This window comes from Anopheles aquasalis, chromosome 2, assembly GCF_943734665.1.
Source record: "Anopheles aquasalis chromosome 2, idAnoAquaMG_Q_19, whole genome shotgun sequence".
NCBI classification, from domain to species: domain Eukaryota; kingdom Metazoa; phylum Arthropoda; class Insecta; order Diptera; family Culicidae; genus Anopheles; species Anopheles aquasalis.
The window spans coordinates 26378986-26400000 of record NC_064877.1 but is presented as its reverse complement, the minus strand read 5'-3'; the positions used below and the strand labels follow the sequence as shown (position 1 = coordinate 26400000).

General features: G+C 48.9%; 4 protein-coding genes across 10 annotated transcripts in view; 2 read left to right on the top strand and 2 right to left on the bottom strand.

Moving 5' to 3' along the window:
- Window positions 1-771, top strand: part of LOC126572206 (dedicator of cytokinesis protein 3) — a 62569-nt gene extending 61798 nt beyond the window's left edge. For all 7 annotated transcript variants that reach the window (XM_050231333.1, XM_050231335.1, XM_050231331.1 and 4 more), the window contains one exon: window positions 1-771. This exon is cut by the window's left edge and continues 2413 nt beyond it. The gene's annotated coding sequence lies outside the window, so the exon portion shown is untranslated.
- Window positions 772-1088: 317 nt separating this feature from the next.
- On the bottom strand, window positions 1089-14421 carry LOC126572213 (clathrin interactor 1). The gene is made up of 4 exons (XM_050231347.1): window positions 13832-14421; window positions 11035-11597; window positions 10098-10958; window positions 1089-5258 (listed from the first exon to the last, which is right to left on the bottom strand). Exons 1-4 carry the CDS (start codon window positions 13879-13881, stop codon window positions 4729-4731), a joined length of 2004 nt encoding a protein of 667 aa, XP_050087304.1. The 5' UTR covers window positions 13882-14421; the 3' UTR covers window positions 1089-4728.
- LOC126572223 (partner of bursicon) lies at window positions 5778-6508 on the top strand. The gene is made up of 2 exons (XM_050231366.1): window positions 5778-5937; window positions 6010-6508. Exons 1-2 carry the CDS (start codon window positions 5778-5780, stop codon window positions 6303-6305), a joined length of 456 nt encoding a protein of 151 aa, XP_050087323.1. The 3' UTR covers window positions 6306-6508.
- A 606-nt stretch (window positions 14422-15027) lies between the features above and the next one.
- Window positions 15028-17914, bottom strand: LOC126572208 (TATA box-binding protein-associated factor RNA polymerase I subunit B). Its single transcript, XM_050231340.1, has 3 exons — window positions 17723-17914; window positions 17220-17665; window positions 15028-17141 (listed from the first exon to the last, which is right to left on the bottom strand). The coding sequence occupies exons 2-3, from the start codon at window positions 17591-17593 to the stop codon at window positions 15062-15064; spliced, it is 2454 nt and encodes an 817-aa protein (XP_050087297.1). The 5' UTR covers window positions 17594-17665; window positions 17723-17914; the 3' UTR covers window positions 15028-15061.
- Window positions 17915-21015: the final 3101 nt, after the last annotated feature.

Below are 21015 nucleotides of genomic sequence, written 5' to 3'. Positions count from 1 at the left end.
CCCCCAAGGTCAGGGAAGAATCTTGAGAAGTAGGTGGTAGCTGAACAGTCGTCGTCGCGTTTCTTTTAAGAGATCCCGTAGGTTAAGCTATGAAAACGTGATTTCAATCTAGTGTACTCAGTTAGTACGGGAGGAGAGCAAGACTCGTTTGCCAAAAAAAAAACTAAAACATTGAGAGAAAAGAAAAAACAATCTAAGCAAAAATAATGCATTACAATCCTTCGGCGAAAGGCCGGCGAGTGTCCACTAGGTATGCCCGGCTCGGGTACACAGTAAAAAGATATTATGAAATTACTTTTTTCACGCTTTACGTATTCGCTAAATCTACTCCCGCCTGACTTTCCCTATTTACCCATTACTCAGCCTGCTTTTCAAAATTCCAAAAGAAAACTCGTTTAAGAAACTACACAACTAGTCAGTGAATTGAAGTGGTCGCCACTTTCGTAACAAACGGTCTGGTGGTGTATATGGGCGAAGAAGAATAGTATACCCAGAGCCCCGTGACGCCATGTTTGAATCAACGATGCAAGTGTCTCAGTAGGTCACGATGCAAGTGTTGTGTTTAAGCAGGTTGCCACTTGGAGATTGGGTATCTCTGTGTGTTCTGCTACGTGTGTGTTTGTGTGTGTGCGTGTGCGTGTGCTTATGCGCTTGAATGGACAGTACGAACTCTTTGGCCGGCACGTGTAATACGTGAACGGCGTTGCATATTGTGCGGAACCGTGTAGTAGCGTGCTAGAAGAAATAAAAATGCATGAACAACCATCAGTATCCATCGCCTGCTGTTTGATTATTTAGTCTAGCATCAATTCCTTGACGAAAGAACCGATGCGAAACTCGATCTCCATAAAAACTGTGAATGAGGGCAGAGGTAAAGTTATCTCGATCTATTGCAGATGATGTACAAATCGACGGCTCTGTAATGACGTAAGGACTAAATAATGGATCATTGCAGTATTTTCACAACTCCTGTTGTCGCACTGAATGATAACACTGCAGATTGCGATGCAGCTTATTGTTATCCGATAGAAAAAAATAAGAAAAACATAGAAAACGAAAAATTCCAAAACAAACAAGATCGATTGAAGTGGGTTTTTAATACATTTTATAATTTTCTTTTCAACAAAAATACATCTTTCGTTAATTACGTGATTCTTTCCACGCGTCGTGGTTTCTCCCTGCTGTCGTGTTACATTCACGCGGTCCTCCTCTCTCGTTTGGCTCCCGTCGGAATTTTGCATTTGCTAGCTCCTCTAACTGAATGTGTGTGTTGCGCTTGCATTTCTCTCAATTTCCACAGTATTTTTTTTCACGCACCGCCATCAGGAAGTGGATGTAACAGAATGAAAGTGCTCTAAAGAACCACACAATTACTACAACCTCACGTTACCCCACACAATGGTTACACACAACAACGATCGATGTGCGTCGTGTAGAAATTGCAATTTTTCACATCACACAAGAAGAATCCAATACTTCTTATCGCATCGTTTCATCATCCGAAATCTAACTAGGAACGGTTCTGCATCTCACTCGTTCCGCGGTTCGACAAATTTCTCTTCCACCCAGCTTACTACGTGCTGGACCAACAAATAACGGATTATGCAGGAAAGGAAGGGAACGTTGGGATCGTTGGGTCCAGAAATATGTTGTGGGGGAAAAAAACTGCAAATGATACATGAACAATGAACTGACATACACCGCCATGCGATGCCGCGGAGGGCCTCACATTGATTGACACCCCTATGGGGTTGGATTTACATGGCGAGTTGTACTGTTCTCCGAACTCACCCGATGCACTACCACTGCTTGTGCTTTTGCCTATTGTTGCCTAGATCTCTTTAGATGTATATATGTCTAGATGTATATAATGTATATTTGTAAAGAATGTATATGTTCCGCTTTCATTCGTTTCCACGCACGGTTCTAAGTAGCCCGAGCAAGGTTCGGTGACAAACCCCGCCGGGTTTGTATGGTTTCAGACTTCTGAAGAAGATTAGAAAGAAGAAGGGGAGAAGAAGAAGAAGAGCGAGCTAGACCTATCACTCGCAGAATAGAAACATTTTAAACAATTCATTCTTTTGGCTACTCTCCTTTTTCTGCAGTCCTCATTAGCTGACCAAATGGATTCCTGCTGACCAAATGGAATGGAGTGCAGACACAGCACATTAGCTGACCAAATGGATTCCTGCTCATTCCTTCGGTTCCCTCTCGAATCATGAAACTCCTTCCCTCATTCCTTCGCGATATGTTCGGTTCGTTTACTGTACTCTTCCTCCACTAGTTTTAAGTTGGGTTTTTTTTATTTTACTATAGTTTTGCAATAGTTTCTCTACTTCCTCTTGCTACAATTTTGTTCCTCTTTTAAACACACCCATTTTTTCGTATTATTTTTATTGTCGTTGCGTTTTTATTCCTGTTTTTTTTTTGCCCGACTTTTCTTTTTTCCTCTTTACTCTCTATAACACTTTCGTTGACTCCGCACAGTCAGCATACACGGATAGCTACTAAATTGCACCGCTAAGTAATGATCATCAAAGGAAGGTAACGGAAGGTGACGGGCGGACGATAACAATAGCACTACCAAAGGTTTATGCTTTTGCGGACAGAAATACTTTTACTAAGATTAAACAATTGAGTCGAACCCTATCCTACTCTCCCACCACTCACTCTCGTGTTACACAGCAGCAGCAGGTGGGCCGTTATAACCTCCCTGCATGCTCATCGCTCGCTAATAGTAGTAGAATAAGCTAATAAAGTAATGCAATGAGCGAAAACAAAGTAAAAGAATATAAAACAACTAAATAAAGCTTACTGATTATATAGGACAACAACACAGCATCGAGCCAAAGAAAAATGCTTGAAAATACAACATGGGAAAGGCCGGAAGGAAAATACGCTAGATAGTCTAGAAAGAAAAGGACGAAAACGAACACCATGCAAAAGATTGACTAACGAAAATGCTGCTCCTGCTTCGGTTAACACCGCGCCTTTTGTCTCAGATTCACCACCACCAGTCACCAATAATATCCCCAAAAAGTGTATTGCTAAAGGTAATGTAATTGTAGTAAGACAAATGCTGACAAAGTGAAGAGCAATCGGAACTGCCCTTAATGTGTGCTGTGTGTGTTTTTTGTGGAATTGTAGAATTACCGTAACGCACCCTCTCTCTCTCTCTCACTTTTACACGTTGGATACACGTCCTTGACTTGTTTGTGTTGCTAACGTAGTACGCAACTATAACTTAATCACGCAATGCTAACGTGATTCTTCTTTTCAATATTCCACTTCTCCAAACGAACACCGACGTAAGCACATGTTCCCTCTTAGTACCGTTACGCGCGAATCAACTCATCCTTGAACCAACACCGCCATGTTGCAGTTCTGTTCCAATAATCCTATGTACACGATATACAGCGATAGCAAAACTGACTGCCAAACTTCTTTTTTTTTCTTTTTTCCCCGCCCCAAGAAATATGCGTCATATTCCTCGCATATTCGCATTCGTCTCTTCCCAAAAAAAAAAAACCACCGATGCCGGACTCCCTGTAATCACACGCAATCTGCATCAATGCCGGCCGTTCTCGACCGTCCGTAGCAATTCCTCGCAAACTTCAGATCTGCCGTCAGTCAAAATGTTAAGACTCAGAATTCCACGGCAGCAATTTAGTTTTTTCTTGTTTTTTTTTTGTAACAACGTTTTTAACTCACTCCTGTTATCCAATGTGTTACCCTGTTTTCATACGGTGTGTTGTGGTTTAATAATTTAGAAAAGGCTCCTCGGGCATTAGTCACGTGTATCGCTTACACTGAGACACGACCATCGGAACGCATTGGTCGCACGCCTCAATCGCAAACCGATCAAACGCAATGAACGGAGCGCGGAGCTGGTAGGAATGATACCAAAGGATACACTAACATTAACAGTACGTTAGCTACAGTCGCAACGGCAGTCGCAGTAGCCAATAACACCTCTACCTCACGTACCGCTTCCGAACGTGAGTAACAGTAAGGCCCCTGCCTGCTGTGGTGTCAGGGTCTGGCCGTTCTAAAAGTAATTAATGGAAATGTGTCCTCTCGTTTGCAAAAAGGGAAAACGGTTGCAATTGCACTAAAATGGAAGAGAATGGAAAGAAAACGGCCCGTGGGCTACTGCAGCCTGTGGCAGAGAATGCAATACTGATATATACGATTTCGTTAAAGTATTCGCTTCTGGTGCACCAATGGTGTACTCTTTCTCTCTCTCTCTCTCTCTCTCTCTCTCTCTCTCTCTCTCTCTCTCTCTCTCTCTCTCTCTCTCTCTCTCTCTCTCTCTCTCTCTCTCTCTCTCTCGGGGACATCAGAGAACGAGGAGAGGGGTTAGGGGTAGGTCACTTGTATCTGTATCTCTCTTTCTCTCTCTCTCTCTCTCTCTCTCTCTCTCTCTCTCTCTCTCTCTCTCTCTCTTTCTCTCTGTTTCTCGCATAGGCCGCAATGTGAATATGTGGTGGGTAAAGGGATATTAGAAAGGGGTCCTCGGAGGGTCGGAAGGAAGATGTGCGGTTCATCGGCAATCGTTCCGTTTGGCAAGGATCGGAGAAAGATGATTCCGGTGGATTCGAAAATTGCCCTTCCGTTGAAAGACAACAAAATCGGTTCCCACTGTGTGTCTGTCAAAGGGTCCGCTTGTTTTGTTATTATGCTACATGCCTACGTCCCGCCGGCGCTGACGATGGCGGAGGCGTAGGATCATTGAAACGCATTAAACGCACCAAATGCCGGACCAGCGGATGATGGTTGCGCGTTGCTGCTGCTGCCATTCAGAAACGAACCACCACCGATACCACCCATCATCATGGCCGGTTGCACCGTAGTTGCGGCTGACGGTGGAGCTTGTGCACCGACCGCAAAATTGCCGTACCCCATTGGGCTCAGGGGGGACGCCATTGGCTGCTGTGGCTGCTGATGGACGGGGCTGGAGTGGATGCTTTTCATCTGGTTCATCGATGGTGCATTGGCTGAACCTTTGCCTCCCTTCACACCGTTACCGAGCAGATTGTCCAGATCGATGTTAATGTTGCCGGCATTCTTCCAGGTTGTGCCGACGGTACTCGGTGGCATCGTGCCGGTGCTTTGATTCGATCCAGGGCCACCGGGCAATAGCGAAGAATTGTTGTTGTTGATGCTATTGGGGGTCAGGAGTGATATTGGCTGGAGCAAACCACCACCGCCGCCGTTGCTGCTACTGGCGGTCTGGTTGAGCGATGAGAACAGGGCAGCTGGAAATGGAAGAGAGCGATTGGTCGGATTAGCATTGGATAGACGACGCAGTTCCCGTCTGTCCTTTGTGGAACCTTGACAGTCCTTGGTGCCTTGACAGCGCACATCTTACGGGAACTCGAGTCCTCGCACCCCACGGTTGGCGTCGTCCTCGCCAAAGGTCATTCGTCGCCCCGGGAACTATCAAGAACAAGGGACCCCCACGGAGCGACACACCTCACCCTTTTGCTCACCGAATCAGTAGACATTGGCCTTCCCTGACCTGCCTTCTTACACACGACAGAGTGGACAGAGTTGTAGTGCGCCGCGGGAGACACATGTACTCGGTGCGACATCGTCGACAATGATGACGATCGATTGGTGGCCAGTTCCGCTGCCTCCCCGAAAGACACGAGTTATATAAAAATGCCAGCACCCACGCCCGGTCTGCTCAGTGCACGTAACGCGTTAATACATTCCAGGCAACCAACCGAAAGGATCCTTTGTGCTACCGTGTGTTCCGGGAGGTAATCAACACTATGAGCCCAGGCGCACCATCAGTCACGACGATGGTACATGCTGGCGTACTATTGCTGCTGACGGTGGTGCTGCTTAGCGGCCAACTAACGGCCTACGCTCAGCACAACCAGGCGGACGAAACCTGTGAAACGTTACCGTCAGAGATTCATCTCATCAAAGGTGAGCGAAGGCGAAGCGGAGCGATGTGAGGCCCCTTGCTATTGCCGCTAACGCTTTACTAACTTCTAACAGAGGAATACGACGAACTCGGGCGATTGTACCGGACTTGCAACGGTGATGTGACGGTGAACAAGTGCGAAGGCAAGTGCAACAGTCAGGTGCAACCGTCCGTCATTACGGCGACCGGTTTCCTGAAGGAGTGCTACTGTTGCCGAGAGTCGTTCCTGCGCGAACGGCAGCTTCAGCTGACACACTGCTACGATCCGGACGGTGTGCGGATGACCGATCACGAGTCGGCCACCATGGAAATCCGCCTCAAGGAACCGGTCGACTGTAAGTGCTTCAAGTGTGGCGAGATGGTTCGTTAAAGACGACAGCAGCAGCAGCAGCAGCAGCAGCAGCAGCATCAGAAGAACCAGCAGCAGCCCCCTGCATTACGTAGGAACCCTCTCCCTCTTCACAGATCGGTAATCGTGACACCATACGAAAGTCGCGGATTCCCTAGGCTCGGGGAGTTCGGGACCTTCCCAACGCGAGTAGTGCAGTTTCACAGTAATAAAGCAATTCTAACCTAATCTTCGAAATGCGCGCTAGTAGCGGGGCCAACGGACCATCATTCTTCAGCGCATCGGAGCCAAGAGCAATCAAAGAGAGGCGGATTGGCACATTTTTTTTCGGTTTCCATTTCGTTCATTCCATTTTAATGCCTTATCAATACTGTTATGAGCATGCAGGGGAACGTGTGCTTCACATTTTTTTGCTGGACAGTCCTTCCTACAGCTGGTCCTCCGTTTCTGTCGTCGTTAACGCATCGTAGCACATGGTGAGAACATGGCGGCCAAGCTCCCGGCATTCCTCGTTCGTCTCTCCCCGGCGCAACACGTCCATCTGGATGCAATCCTGTTCCAACCATTCGCGTAACTCCAGCAATTCCCGTTCAAACTGTTGCCTTAGCAGAGAGCCCGCAGGCTTCATCGCGAGAAAGATGGCCGCCAGTAGCTGCAGTACTGCCAGGCGAACGCGCGGTTCTTCACTGTACCGGAGGAGACTGGCTAGTGAAAGCACCTCGCGTACCATGCGCGGTGCGATTGGACAGTTCTCGGCACACACCATCAGCACGGACAGCGTCTGGAGGAAGTTGACGAGCAGCAGATTCTCGGCGTCGTACGGGAACTTGAGCCCCGCCGTGAAGATAAACCGATTCCCATCGAATCCTTGGAGCAGTGGGAAGAAGAAGTAACCGGCCACGTCGGCGTATCGGTTCACGAGTTCGCGCCCTGTCGACTTTTGTTGTTGCTGCTTTCGGATACCGAAACGTCTTGTTTTGCGTTCCAGCCGCTCTCGAAGTACACGTTCCGTTTCCTCGCGCTTCGTGCGCTGTTCGGCTTCATCACGGAACATGAGCAACAGCTTCTGGTTCTGGGGTGGCTGGAGTGGGCCAGGTGGTGTATTGTCACCCGGAACTGCCACGGGAGATGGTCGAAAGTTGGACAATACCTTGGCCGTTTCGGCCAGTACATCGAGAATGAAGATTCGACGGTTCACGTTATGGCGGCCTACTTCGGCGTGAAACTCACTACAGAGATAGGTGGCCGTCTGCTCCGGGAAGGCTACACCAATCGCAACTAACGCAGCAAACTTCCGCTCGTTGAACGTGGGAATATGGGTGCGACATTCGAGGACGAGAAACAGTTGAAGCAGCTCCAGCGCTAGCTTTGCATCAGCGGTGTTCGGTAGCTGTTGAGCTATCAGGTCCGGTGCTGCTTCAATGGCCATTTCGAATCGCTCCGGTTGTGGGTTAGTGGCTTCCGTGTCCATCAGCGCGTCACGTAGATCGAGCAAATATCTGGGACGATGCCTTTCCACATCGAGCTTGGTATCGTTTGACATATCGTACGCCGGTAGATCGTCATCATCGTCCGAGTCGAGCTGTTCCACGGGAACAGCCTGATCCTGTTTCTGGTTCCGCACTGCTTCGTCTTCATCATCATCATCATCACTGTCCTGTTGGGGATTTGTGGTAGGTTTTTGAGTGCTGAAGGTCGCTTGCATTCGTTCCGGTTCTTCTTTCTCAACGGCTTCAAGCAACAATTCTGCTGCCCAATCGATCCGTTCTGGTGTTTCTGCCTCGATAGCATCATCCGTTGCACGGCAACGATCACCGAATGCTCGCAGCTGCTCTACCAATGCCTTCGTTGCCACATCAAAATCATCGTACTCGAACTGCAACCGTCCCATTGTCGTATCGCCAGCATTAAACTGACCCTCGATCACCTCGGCCGTGATCATGCCGGTACAGCGCATCTGCTTCATCGGCGACTCGAGATGTACCTGGAAGCCATTGAACAGTAGGCGACGACAGGCTTCCCTTTGCTGGGCCGCCAATCGCTGACCCGTGCAACAGTATGCCACGGAAAGCAGGAATAATTTCGTAACGTAGAGGTGCTGTTCGAAACTGGTGCGCTGGATGGAGCTTCGGTTTGACCATACCACTAGTAGCTGCTGCATAAGCTGCTCCAGCATTGTCAACGTACCGTCCTTTGTTTGTGCTTTATTTGAAAGCCGTGCTAACAAATGCACCAGTTCTTCGATAATTACTTCGCTTGTGTAGTAGTTGGAGAGTGGAATCTTTTGCAGTAAGACGTACGACCAGTTAACGGGCAACCGCATCGGAGAAGCGGTATCGCGGAACACTGGCAGCAGATCGATACGCTCCCGGAGCGCTATGAAAGCAACGATTTCAACGGCCGCTGCGCTTAGACCGGTTACTATGCAACGGTTAAAGTGTGCCATCGATGCCTCCTTGTCCGAGTGGTCGCCTAAGCAACCGGTACTACTACGAAGAAGCAGGATCAGCGACGCCTTTAAGGCCGGCGATTGACGATCGTGGTTGAAATCGATTACGAATTTGCTTAAAAGCGATGAGAGGAATGCTGGGGCAATGGGACCGGTGGGAGCAAGTACAGTTTCCGGCCCGTAGAACCGTACCAGCTCGCCGATCATTGCAATCGTTCGAATGAATTGTCGTAACAGAATTCGTCCATATTCCCGAGGGTGCAGCTCAACCGGTAATCGTTCCCTCAGTGCGTTTGCAATCCGACTCGGAATGGCAGCGAGTAGCTGCACAAGTGAGTGCTGTGATGTACCGGATTCGGTTGCCATGGAACTTTGAGATTCATAAATGAACGCCGCCGGTAGTACAGACTCATCTGTTAGTAGTCGGATCAGTAGCTTCAGGGCTCGGTTGTGACTTGTTCCATTCTGTGTGACAGTGGCCGCTTTCGTAAGCATCTTGATGGTTTCCAGTGGAAACGATGCGTTCGCATCGACTAGTACCAATCGGTCTAGCAACGGTTCATCCAGATCGTCCATAAGGTGAAGCAAATCATCCAGCAAACCGGGCAGGGCCTCATCGGTAAATTTGTTCCAATCGACGGACATGCCTTCGTCGAGCGAGCACGCGAGTAGCTCGGATGGTTGTACCGGTCCTGGTAAGCAGTGGAGCAGCTGAGCCAACTTCTCATTCACCTGCCGTCGATCCTCTTCGCACGTGATAACGGGCACTCTGGGGCCACTGCCGACCGCATTGGTCGGTTTCATTTCGTTCAGCTGATTCTGCAGCTCCTTGTACCGACGTTGCAGCAGCTGCTGTTGGTGGCTATCGGTGCCCAGCTCAGCCTTTCTGCTGCCAGTGTGTTGTTGTGGTGCTGAAAGAGCAAAACAAAACAGTTGCACCATCGGTCCGTAGCGTTCTTCTTGTCCGTTGTCCGTCTGTGACACTCGCCGCGCAGTTGCCTAACGCCTCCGCGGAGTGGAATGCATTGTGGGAGGGAGTTTGGAGGAGTCGGACGAATACGAAGCAGACGCAGGAGGAATAGGCAAGCAAGGAACAAACAACAACGGGACGGAAGTGTGATGCAGGCGTGGAGGCGAATCGCGTCGGAAACTAATACAGGTGTGTGTTTGTACGCGCTTCGATCGAGATCAAGAGATCACCAGCATGCGGAAAATGGCAAATGAAACCCAAACAAGCGAGCGCCAACCTTCCTTCCAACCTTGCGCGCTACTAATAATGTCCCTTCTTTTTAAGGAACACACGAGTAAACACTCGCTGTCCTGAAAGACTTACTGAGAGACGTAGCGTATGAAACACAACTTACCATTCGTGCTGCTGCCTCCACCGAGCGATAGGCCACTGAGGTCGGAAAGTATATCGACGGAACCGCTACTCGCCATGGCTGGCATTGCCGTCGTCGCGGTCGGAGCGACGCCACCCAGACCAAACAGCAAATCTGCGGTGGCCGCTGGTGCAGCACCGGTACCACCCGATGGAGCCGATCCGCCGAACGCAGCAAAATCGGCAAATTCATCTCCCTCCTTGCTCGCCGATGTTGCCGGAGCCTTGCTCGAGCCACCACCACCACCGAAGGCAGACTCAAAGTCACCGAACTCTTCCGTGGCACGAGGATTGAAGTCATCGTCCTCGTCGTTGTTACCGACGAGCGACGCCGAGGCCGACGTGCTCTTGGTCGGGCACGTCTTGAACAGATCTTCCAGCACCTCCTGCTGGTTACCGGCACCAACAATTTCCTCCGCGTGCGTATTGCGGTGGGTCGGTGAGTGGATACCGAAGTCTTTCGTTGTGCCGGACGAGGTAGCTGCAGCAGCAGCCGTTTTTGCGAAACCACTCGCCGCACCAAGATCGATCTTTTTCGTCGGCTTCGAGGCGGCCGCACGGGGAGCGCTCGTCACCACGCTGCTACTACTACTGCTACCCCCCGTAGTGACCGGTTTAATGTTGAGGTTTATCTTGCGCTCACCACCACTGCCACCCGTCGATCCGATCGACAGGCTGGACGATTGGCGAGTGGCAGGACTTTTCGAACCGGGCTCTCGGTCCTGATAGCGGTTCGCGGAGCGATCGTACGGTCCGTTCGATTCATTGTCCGAATCCTCTCGCTCACCTTCATACTGATAGTCGTACTCGTGATGATCACCACCACCTCCTCGTGATTCATTATCTATGGAATAAGAATTAAACGGAACCTTTGTTAGCCAAAGGAGACAAACAGGTTAGCTGAAAAGCCGGACACTTACATCGATCCTCACTACGCCGTTCGTAGCTGTCCCGGTAACCGCCGTACTCGGAGCCACCACCTCCTCCTCCACCGCCGCCGCTGCCACCGTATCGCAACCCACCCATCGCTTCCGAGCTCATGCCAATGTACTTGTCCTTGTTCTTTTTGGCCTTTTTCCGCTCCTCGCGCAACCGATCGTCATCCTGGATGAAGTCAATCAACTCGCGCACCTTGTGCCGCACGTTAATGCCCTGATCCTTGCCGTTCTCGTCGACGAACGTGTAGTTCTCGAGCGAGCGCAGATCGTAGATGTGTTCCCGCGAGGACGTCACAACGCGCTCCGACCCATTGCGGACAAGGTAGTTGAGCAGAAGCAAACTTTTGTACGTTCGGCGCCAGTTCGTCTTGTTATCCTGCAGCATGCGCTTCCACAGCATCGACATCACCTCCGGGAAGTGTTCGTAGGTGAAGGTGGCGTGCGCTAGTTCCTGCATCAGCGGCCCCGTCGGTCCCCACGGCTCATCGTTAGTTGCTTCCCGTACCTTTCCCTCGATCTCTGTGTAGTTCATCACCACGTTCGTGCTGCGGAAAAAGGGAAACAAACGAATGCAATTAGATGATTAGCAAGGCAAAGAAGTTGGTTGTAAAGAAGTACTCCGGGCGGCTTCTAGCTGTATGATTAAATCAATCCACCGCCCAATCCACAAACCGCAATTCCGCGCAAAAAAGCGAAAGTTCTGCAGCATCGTTTCGATCGAGTGCCCGTTGAAGAACAAATGAATTTTGCATACGAATGAGCCACACCTGTAGTCGCACTCGTTTCGAGGCCATTAGCACCGCCTCCCTGGATTGTGCTGACGACCCTCAACCTCTAGATCCGTATGTGAGATACTCCTCTTCGCAGCAGTCCCTTGTCCGGGGGGTCATGCGATGCGATGCGATGTGATGCGTGTGAACGGGCAAACTCCCTGGTTACCATTTTTGGGCACGATCACCTTGGGCCGCACCGCAAACGGCACGACGCGACAACACCTTTCGTTCGCTTTTTTGGAGCAGGCGACCACATTGGCCGCTACCCAGCGCTACGTGTGGCAGCACAAAGGGAGTTCAAGGTGTGCGCTGTGCGACCACCTAAAACCCGGGTGGGGGCATAACGCAACCAAAAACCGTGGTTCTCTTCTAATTTTCCAACGGATGAAAAATTCATTCGCAAATCCAGCGACTACAATCGCTTCTGACGCGAAACGCGTCTCCACTTTCCTCTCGCCGCCCCCCCAATTGGTCTTGAGGCACGTCGACTCGACTCGAGCTTTGCTCGTGGCGTTTACGTTGGGGATGTCGCTTAATAATTCAACGTACCGCATCGCACCAGCTCTCACCACGCTCTGCACGTCTGCGGAGATGGAGAGGCAGCATTGTAAGAAACCGACCACCAGCAGCAAACGAGTTCCGGCATCCGGTAACGGCTATAGGCGGCGACGGCAACGAAGCCGACAACAGAACATTAGGCTGCCGCAGTGCATGTGGCAAATGTGGCAGCAAACAACCCACACGCGGCAGTCTCTGTTGAAAACCGCGTACCACCATAATGCTCAACGGTTCTCGGTCGGTTCTGCCCTCAACAGCATGGTACACGCTTTGGGGCGAATGATCTTAAGCGATCGACCGAACGCGACAGAAAGAACAATCCGACCTAAAGTCGGATGGATACCCATAGGAAGTTCTAAAAGAAAACGAAGAAATGCTTACAAAGAAGTCACTAGCCAAAGTAGGCCACTGTCCTCATTGCCCTACAGTGTGTTGCATTGCCATCGTATGCGCTCGATTGGCGGTTGGCTAGGAAACAAATGGAAAAAGAAATTAGGTGCACCAAAAATTGACCCCATTACGGCCACCAGCCCCTACACCGGGGCTTATTCTGCTTCTTTGTGAAACACAACCCTTCCCCTTTGCGCTTCCATTTCCTACGGCACCGAGGGCGAGGAATTCCTAGACATTCCACATCATTCACCGAAGGCGACCTTGAAACCGATCAACCAAGATCGTCGAACATGACGACATGATGGGGTAACCTGTACGATCTGACTCATCTAGGTGGCAGGGTGGCAACTTTAGTGACATTCTTTAGGGTTGGTTTCGGTGTTTCTTGAATTCTTCACCGCTGAGGCGCGGTCGCGAATATTTTCCTCGAAACTCGCCGTAGTGTCTAGGCTTGTTTCGCCACGACGCGTAACCTTCATTCTATCTTTTTCGTTCACTTTCAACGTTCACGTTCGTGCTCACGGCCACCGCGGTGTATAGCCCGGGGATCAGACGGTCGTTCGAACGAAGATCGCTAACTCGACACGCACAACGGGTTGACGACGAAACCAGCAGTCGCCAGTATCAACAGGCCGGCCTACTTTGTCCGTTCGTCCATAATAAGCGTGTACCGGCTGACTAGGACGTACCTTCCTTCTTGCCAGCACGACAGCCCTCTTCGATGCTTAAGTGTGTTTTAATTTGTTTGCTGTTTTTACGCTAATCGCACAACGACGCAACAACGACGACGTGGAAGAAAAGAAACCAAAGGTCTCTTTCGGGCCTCCTTCGGTTTGATAAAAACCATTCAACGAAAGCATCGCTGGTGGCTCCACCCTAATCGAGAGTGTGGGTGCCAGAATCCTTATCTTTTCGTTGACATGCGAGTTGGCGCAACCCGTTGCAACACTCCAGCAGCGAGTTGGCCAACCCTTTTCCACTCTCACCGGACCCCCGGCGTGCGCCACTGAGGTTTGAAGATGGGTTAGCGTTAGCGATGTTGCTTTATTACTTACACCTTATCGGCGAGTTCTCGCACTTTCCACATGCTGATGAATTTATCCATGATTGCTTAATCGCTCGTTCACGGTCAACGTAGTAGCTGTGACTTTCTGGTCGGTGTGCGGGGAGATCTGGTTGGATTTCAATTCGCTGCAGGGAAGGAGAGGCGCGGGCAATCAAAACAACGCAACAAAACACACGCCACCACCCGCCGGAACTGAAATCTGGCGCCGTCCTTTGACCGCTGGAATGTTGTGGTTTGTTCCGGAGACCGACACCACGGAACGTGCGGTGTTCTGAATCACGTCACGCACGCACGCACCTTGCCCACCCACCCAAAGTGCACAGTTCCACGTCGCGCTCGATTACCGCAGCTCTCGAACCCCAACACTGAGATTGAACCTGCTCCGCCGTGCGTAGCCCCAACTTTTGCCCTCGCGTTTCTTCCGCGTACACCGGAGTTTCGGTCGATTCCCCGTGATTTCCGATAGCACCCGATTTGGCGAAAAGCACACGGCGTTCGGGGCAGCGATTAGAGGGCGACAATTTTGGGAGAATCGAGTTAGGGAACCACACTTTTTCTACTCTTTTTCCTGGTGGTAGGTCACGGGCCACGGAAGAAGGTGAGAAGCGAGAAAACTCAGCACAGCAAGAAAATATGTGCAAACGATTGACAAACAAGCAACCACTATGGGAGTTGCCTGTCAGGTTCCGACGCAGCTAAATTACGCAACGAATAACGCTTGGTTTAATATTCGTTAGTTTATTCAAAGTATCTATAGGAAACAGGTGAAGTCATCCCGAACAAAATCGCTCGCGACGATTACCTTTGTTTGGTTGCGTTGGAGACGCTGTATTCGATTTGCGAAGTAAAAAAATGCAAGTTCGACTTCAAGGAACTGCTCGTTTGATCTAAAATTAGGAAATGTATCATTTAAACAGGCAAAAGTACATAATATGCCTGATAAAACCATTGAACTTTTCCGGAATCAAACGCACGCTGGTTGGTGATGAACGTAAACAGCTGTCAGTTATTTGAAGTTTGGTGCTTTATGTCAAATTGCTATGACTTCACCTGTTTCCTTAAAGTTGCGTCTAAACGAGAGCTTGCTCAGAGTGAGCAAAAATCGTCGCGATGCATTCGTTTGTCGTGTGGAAGCAACTTAATACACTTTGAGTTTATTTCAATCTTTACAACGGTGTGGGATAAACTACTTTATTTAATCGATAATGAACTCCGATAACTACTTTATTTTATCGTAAAACCGAAAAATTTGTTCTTCCAGTTGACGGAGATCATGGTACAGTTCGTGTATCGGGGAACACGCGACGGCAGCAGCTTCTTTTAGTAAAAACACAAAACCGCTCGGAAGACCACTAAAATACTCGTCTACTTTGTTATCGATATATAGTATATCGTAGCTTCCATCTCGCGTCCAGTAGAAATAGTTGGGAAGCGCAATGTGCACCTTACGAGCACATGTTTCCTCGCCCTCTAGCGTTTCGAGTAACGGTGGATTACCTTCGAATGGATTGACCGTATCCGCAATCTGTTCGTTGTCGCCGTTTGTTGTTAAGCAGTACGCTAATCCCAGATCGTTTATCACATTCCGGAGAAGCACGTGGCGCAGCAGCTCATCCTTATTTTGCTGCTTTGCTTCAATGCGATCTTCGAGATAATCCAGAATATCTTTCCTTTCCCCAACGGGCGGATCGCCATCGTCGTCGTCGTCGTATTCGTCATCACTGTTAGTGATAAGCACTTGCGTGAGATGGTGTCTTCTAATGTATCGATCGATTTTTCTTTCGACACCACGGTATTTCTCCATTTGGATGTGGCCAATGCTGAGTTTGGTTCGTTTTGTTACTAATCGAACCTTATGCTGACTTAGAAGGTACCTTTTGAGTGGCACTGGATTCACGAACGGGGCTATGACACGCTCGCTGTGATCTGTCCACATATACGGCGGAATGTAGACGGAGGCTCGATCAGCTGCATCCATCGCTAGAATCTCTTTCAGATAGGAACGCCGTGGCTGCATGCTAGGATCGAACTCGTAATGTCGTGACGGCGTATTTTTGCCGTGTGCCTCACGCTGGTGCTTTTCGGTGAGCGGTGATAGAATGGAGTACAAGTTCCTTATCCGCTGTTCCCTGATCGGTCCATTGTTGTTGTTCGATCGGTAACCGGAGGTTTCATACTCATCGGGCACTACCATGGACTCCATAAAGTCGACAAACAGCGCCGAATCGAACGCCGGTTTTCCGTTGATCATATGAGCCTGCGAGTAGTGCGTCGGGAAGTGCATCTGTTCGAGAATGATGCGTCGCATAGCAACGTATCGTTGCCATTCACTCCACACAAAGAGCGGCTTGTGTTTGCCGGGTGCCGGTGGTAAGAGCAGATCATTGAGCTTCGTCGTAGCGGTATCCAGTTTGTCCTCAGTCGCACCATCTAATGCGAACAGGAGCTTCATCGCACATAAAATATACTGCATGGCCGATATTTCGTAGTTTGGCAAGTACGTTGGCTTCCAGCTGCCGGAAGCCCATCTGGGAGGGTTGATCGCAATGAGCTTCGTTACGCAGGATATCAAATCGTTTGGCAGTGCCAATTCGCCCAGATAGCGCAAGCAGAGTGCTGGTAGATCGGGATGGCGGGGTTTAGCCAGTAAGTTGCGAACCAAATGGCTTGCACATTTTCTCACTTCCTCTTCGGAGCAATGGAATCTCGTTAGGTGATAAATGGTCTCAGTGTAGGACTCTGGGTCGATAGTGTCCGGTAAGTAGCGCTTGATGTCTTGGAAATGCAGGTGGCCTTCCTCGGACCATCGCCAGAGGTCACTTATCATTATGCTGCTACCGACCTGGTTGAGACCGAGGGCCAAAATGGCCAGTAGCACCGAGCGTCGGTTCATTCTCGTCCAGTCATTGGCCGCGAAAGAGGCCCCTCGCGGAACTCGGTTAGTTTTCGTTCCAGTCGACATCGAATGGCAGGATGAATTTATTGGTGCTTCTTGCTCGTGCCAGTCCAAATGCTCTTCATCCATGTGAAGCTCTTCCAGTAACCGCTTGCGAGCCTGCTTGTTGAACCGTCCCGAAAGTGGCTTCTTCGTATCCATGAACGTACTCTGCTGCGAAAGGCTATCGAGCGTACTGCTCAGGTCGGATTGCTGGCTCAGTAGCTGCAAACTGTGCTCCTCTTCAAGGAGCTGTTGGTTCAGCCTCCGTTTGCGCGTCTTCTCGCTAATCTCTCGACATTTGCTGATTCTCGGGGACTTTTCGGTACGCTCCATAGATCGATTAAAGATGAGTTTTAAATCGCTGTTCAAAAGAAGAAGAAAAATACGCTCATTGTAGGATAACAAGGTCGGTTTCGATTTGGGTTCGCCGTTTTCTTACCTCGCTTGATTCAGCAGGGACAAGCGAGGTCGCGAGCGTTTGCGTTTGTCAAAGAACGCGATTTCCGCTTTCTGTAAATAAGCGCACCATATTTGAAGAACCGATCTCTTCAATTCCGCCGGCGCTCCCATCTCGATCAGTCGCTCCGTTAGGCCGTGCAGTATGTAGTTCAGCTGCTCCCAGCTACTAATTTCGTGTTTTGTCTCTGTTTTCTTTTCCTCGTGCTGCTGATCACCACCGTCGGCCTCACGATCGTTCACGGTTTCGCACCTGATGGCCAGCTTTGTGCCACACTCATCGCAGTAGTAGAACCCGGCATCCAGGGTAAACGAGTCCAGACCACACACCTCGCAAACCTCGAGAGTACGGTTCATCTTCACAGCCGCTTAAAAGTGCTACTTGATAACAGATTGTAGCAACTGCGGCTTTCCTCTGCGGATGTGCTCCTAAAAATGTTCAACATTTAGCTAAATTTGTAGCTTCTTGAAAATGAAAGCACTTACAGCGCGGATCCGGATGTTCCGGATGATGATTATGGAATGTTTTTTCGTGGTTTCAGATTCTGGTTTCGGCCCCGGGTTTTTCTCTTTTCATGTTACGGGTTTCCAAGGGTTTGCACTTTCCGGGCTTACTTTTCCGAAGAAAACAATGGCGGGAGTTGCAAATGACTCGAGATTGTTCTTATCACTTTCATCTTTATCACGAAATTGTGAAAAAAACACATTAAAAAATCCAGAAATTCAACTCAAAACAACAAACTCTAACCTCAAACAAAAACAAACCGGCCAGGGTGTAGCCTACTTTGAGCAGAGTTGCAACGAAATCGCTTTTTTGGAATTTTCCGTGTTAATCCGTGAAATTTTCCGTGTTGCACTTCCGAGTGTTCGGCGATTTTAAGCATAAAATTGTGAAACCGGAAAATTTCCGAAATGTTTTCCATTTTAATTTTGATGCTGTGCTTTCTGCAATCGTTGTCGCGGGTGGAAAAAGAAGCAACTTGCTTTACATTTGGTCCTTCCTTTGGTGCGGACGGCTATTTCTACAATACCTTCAGGATTTTCGTACTTAAAGGACTGATACTTGATACAGTGATTTGCGCAATTCAATCCGGCAATTTGATCGCTCGCGGGAAACAGCGCACTTGCCACGATCTGGATGGAAGGATTGCAGATTCATTGAAGCCGCAGATAGTTCAAGTGATAGCGGTAAGTCTTGCTTTACCGTTGTTTTCAGAGAGAAAACAGGGTTTTCAATCATCCGAAGGCAACCGCGGTCGCGGCCCTCGTATTCTTTGAGCGCGAAAATCTCCACTCGCACTCGCACATGTGCTCGGAGCGGTCCCTTTCGTCCTTGGATCGTTTTGCAGAGTGTTCGGCGAGGATATATCGCTCCGGTTCGGTCTCGCTTCGAGTTTCGCGCGGTCGTGCCACCTTCTCGGCCACGAGCCACCAAGCCCCAAAGCGGGCCGTATCAGTGTTGTTATCTGGCTTCGTTGGCAAGGCAGAGTGTATCCTGCGCTCCATGGATATGGTGCTTGTGTGTGGTTTCAATTGGCGGTAATCAATCACCGCAGCTACACCATTTCCTATAGGGCCGCATTTTATTGTTCTCTGAGAATCGTCCTGAGCTATCCGGATTCGTCCTTCGCCTGCGAAATTAAAAGTGTACTTTAAATGGCCATTAACCTACACAGTTCTGAAGTGTTTACTGGAAAAGTTAAAGCTGATACAATGGCGAATAATGCAAGTGTTACGAAGAGCGTGTAAAGAGTTGCCGTAGGATAATTGATTTGCAAACTTCTCATACCGCGTAGGAGGAGTACGTGTGTACGATTGCAGTGTGCCGATAAGAGAGTGTGCAGGCCATAAACATATTCGCCCGGCCTCTGTAGTACCACAAGGACGCTCAATGCTTCTGTGGTAGAAACATAATGGTGATTGTGATCGGACGCGAACACCTTCGGTGAAATCGAAAAAAAAGCATGGAAAAGACTCCCCGTGTTTCCCAGCCCGGCTACGGATGGCTCCAGGCAAAGGCGAGCGACCGGAAAGGGCCTTATATGTTGTAACGAAGTGTATCCACGCTTCCGGCACCCGAATACTCCCTTTCACCGGGCAACAAATTTATGTAATTTCGGCGTCACTTCCTACCTGACTCGATGCGAATGGAAGTGTGTACAGCGCACGTTCGCTCGTCCTTTCATCCTTCTGTTAGCTTCCGCTACGGAGGTGCTCCTTTAGTAAACCGTTCGTGCATACCAGTCCTGAAGGGTGGAGGCCAAGCTATCGTCTGTACGACGGCGTTCACACGGCCCGAAACAAATTAAAGCCCAAATTCCAAATGATTACGTGAGATGCGTGGGTTCCGCTGAGGGAGGTACCGTTCTTCTCGTCCATCTCGTGGGCAAAGTTGTGGTCGGATGAGCCGAACATGACTACACTGGTTATGGCTTGGTTTTCGGGCAAATCTGGAAAACAGATTTCATCCAATGCTGTGGGCAAATATAGCAACAGGCCTTAAAACGGGCCGGATGCTGCAGCCGCAGTCAGATTCTGTTTTTACAGAGCGACAGTGCTATGGTGCCAGAAGCTAGCCTTAATTTTCATTTTCGCAAAAAACAACGGCACAAGGATGGCGCAACAAAATGTTGGTTCGTAAATATTTGATGCCCTTCACCGGTTCGATCGATGAAAATCTGACCGTCGAACCTCAACCTTATCATCTGGCGGGCAAAATTTCCCCGCCTTTTTTCACCCAACATTTTCCTGGCTTATCGGGCTCTCTCTCTCTTTTTATCTCTCTCTTTCTATCTCTTCATCTCTCTTGTTCTGATCCAGCGCCAGCAGCAAGAGGAGCAGAAGCAGATCTTCTCTTCCTCAGCTTGGCTCCATGCTCCGAGGCGCTGGCTTTATGTTTCATTTTCGCCATGTGCCTGTGGTGGGCTAGCCACCCGACCCCACCATGAAAAGGGTCGGGGCTCGAGGACGATACCCGCTAGCATGCTAGAAACGAGCGATGATGCTGAGGCTGCTGTGCTTCGGTGCAAAGTGGCCGTTCACAGTTTGTTTGTTTGTGCTTTTATTGCAGCACAGGAGATGCTATTATTTTTAGTAATTTTCAAATGTTATTTCAAAGTTAATTTCGTTCGCTAGATGCACAGATTAGCAATTGCTGGGTTACATTTATGGTACCCTTTAAAATGGCTATTTTTTTATTGTTTGAGCTTTAGTTACGAGAATTATTTTCATACTTTGCTTTCAATCATGAAGTTTGCGTGAGAGTAAATACATATTTGACTATGGATTATACTTCTGTGGTAAATCAACCTTTTGCTTACTGCGTTATTAATTGTTTTTGATTTTGATTTTTTAAAATATTTTCTCCTATCACGAATTATTTTTTTAAAATTTTCACAGTTTCTTATTTATTACATATAGCTTTTGGGCCTCAATGGCATTTGTTCGCTTTTGATTTCATGTGTCTGTAGTTTCCGAAAGGGGTAATTTGGTTTTATTTATTTCATTGTTAATTGATTCAATTCATTTAATATCTTTACTAACTTCACTTTCTACATTCTCCTTTCAAAGCCCGTTTTACAATCTTACCAAGTTTAATAGTTCAACATCCTTTTTAGATATTTGATTTGATTTGATTTGATTTGAACTCATTTAGAAAAACATAATTTATTCCGATAAACAGCAATATAAGGGAGGGAATGTTGTTAATCCTTGCTGCGAGCACATGTGAAACCGAGATCATTACTTGCTTCTCCCTACACGATGTCCACCAATGCCTC

What these genes read in the sequence shown, in the direction of transcription:
- LOC126572223 (XM_050231366.1), top strand. Translation starts at nt 5,778, where the DNA reads ATGAGCCCAGGCGCACCATCAGTCACGACGATGGTACATGCTGGCGTA. An exon ending in AGAGATTCATCTCATCAAAG is followed by an intron (nt 5,938 to 6,009) that starts GTGAGCGAAGGC and finishes AACTTCTAACAG; the next exon opens with AGGAATACGACGAACTCGGG.
- LOC126572213 (XM_050231347.1), bottom strand. Translation starts at nt 13,881, where the DNA reads ATGGATAAATTCATCAGCATGTGGAAAGTGCGAGAACTCGCCGATAAG. An exon ending in CGAGAACTCGCCGATAAGGT is followed by an intron (nt 11,598 to 13,831) that starts GTAAGTAATAAA and finishes CTTTTTCCGCAG; the next exon opens with CACGAACGTGGTGATGAACT. An exon ending in ACGGCGTAGTGAGGATCGAT is followed by an intron (nt 10,959 to 11,034) that starts GTAAGTGTCCGG and finishes CTTATTCCATAG; the next exon opens with ATAATGAATCACGAGGAGGT.
- LOC126572208 (XM_050231340.1), bottom strand. Translation starts at nt 17,593, where the DNA reads ATGAACCGTACTCTCGAGGTTTGCGAGGTGTGTGGTCTGGACTCGTTT. An exon ending in TCCCTGCTGAATCAAGCGAG is followed by an intron (nt 17,142 to 17,219) that starts GTAAGAAAACGG and finishes TCTTTTGAACAG; the next exon opens with CGATTTAAAACTCATCTTTA.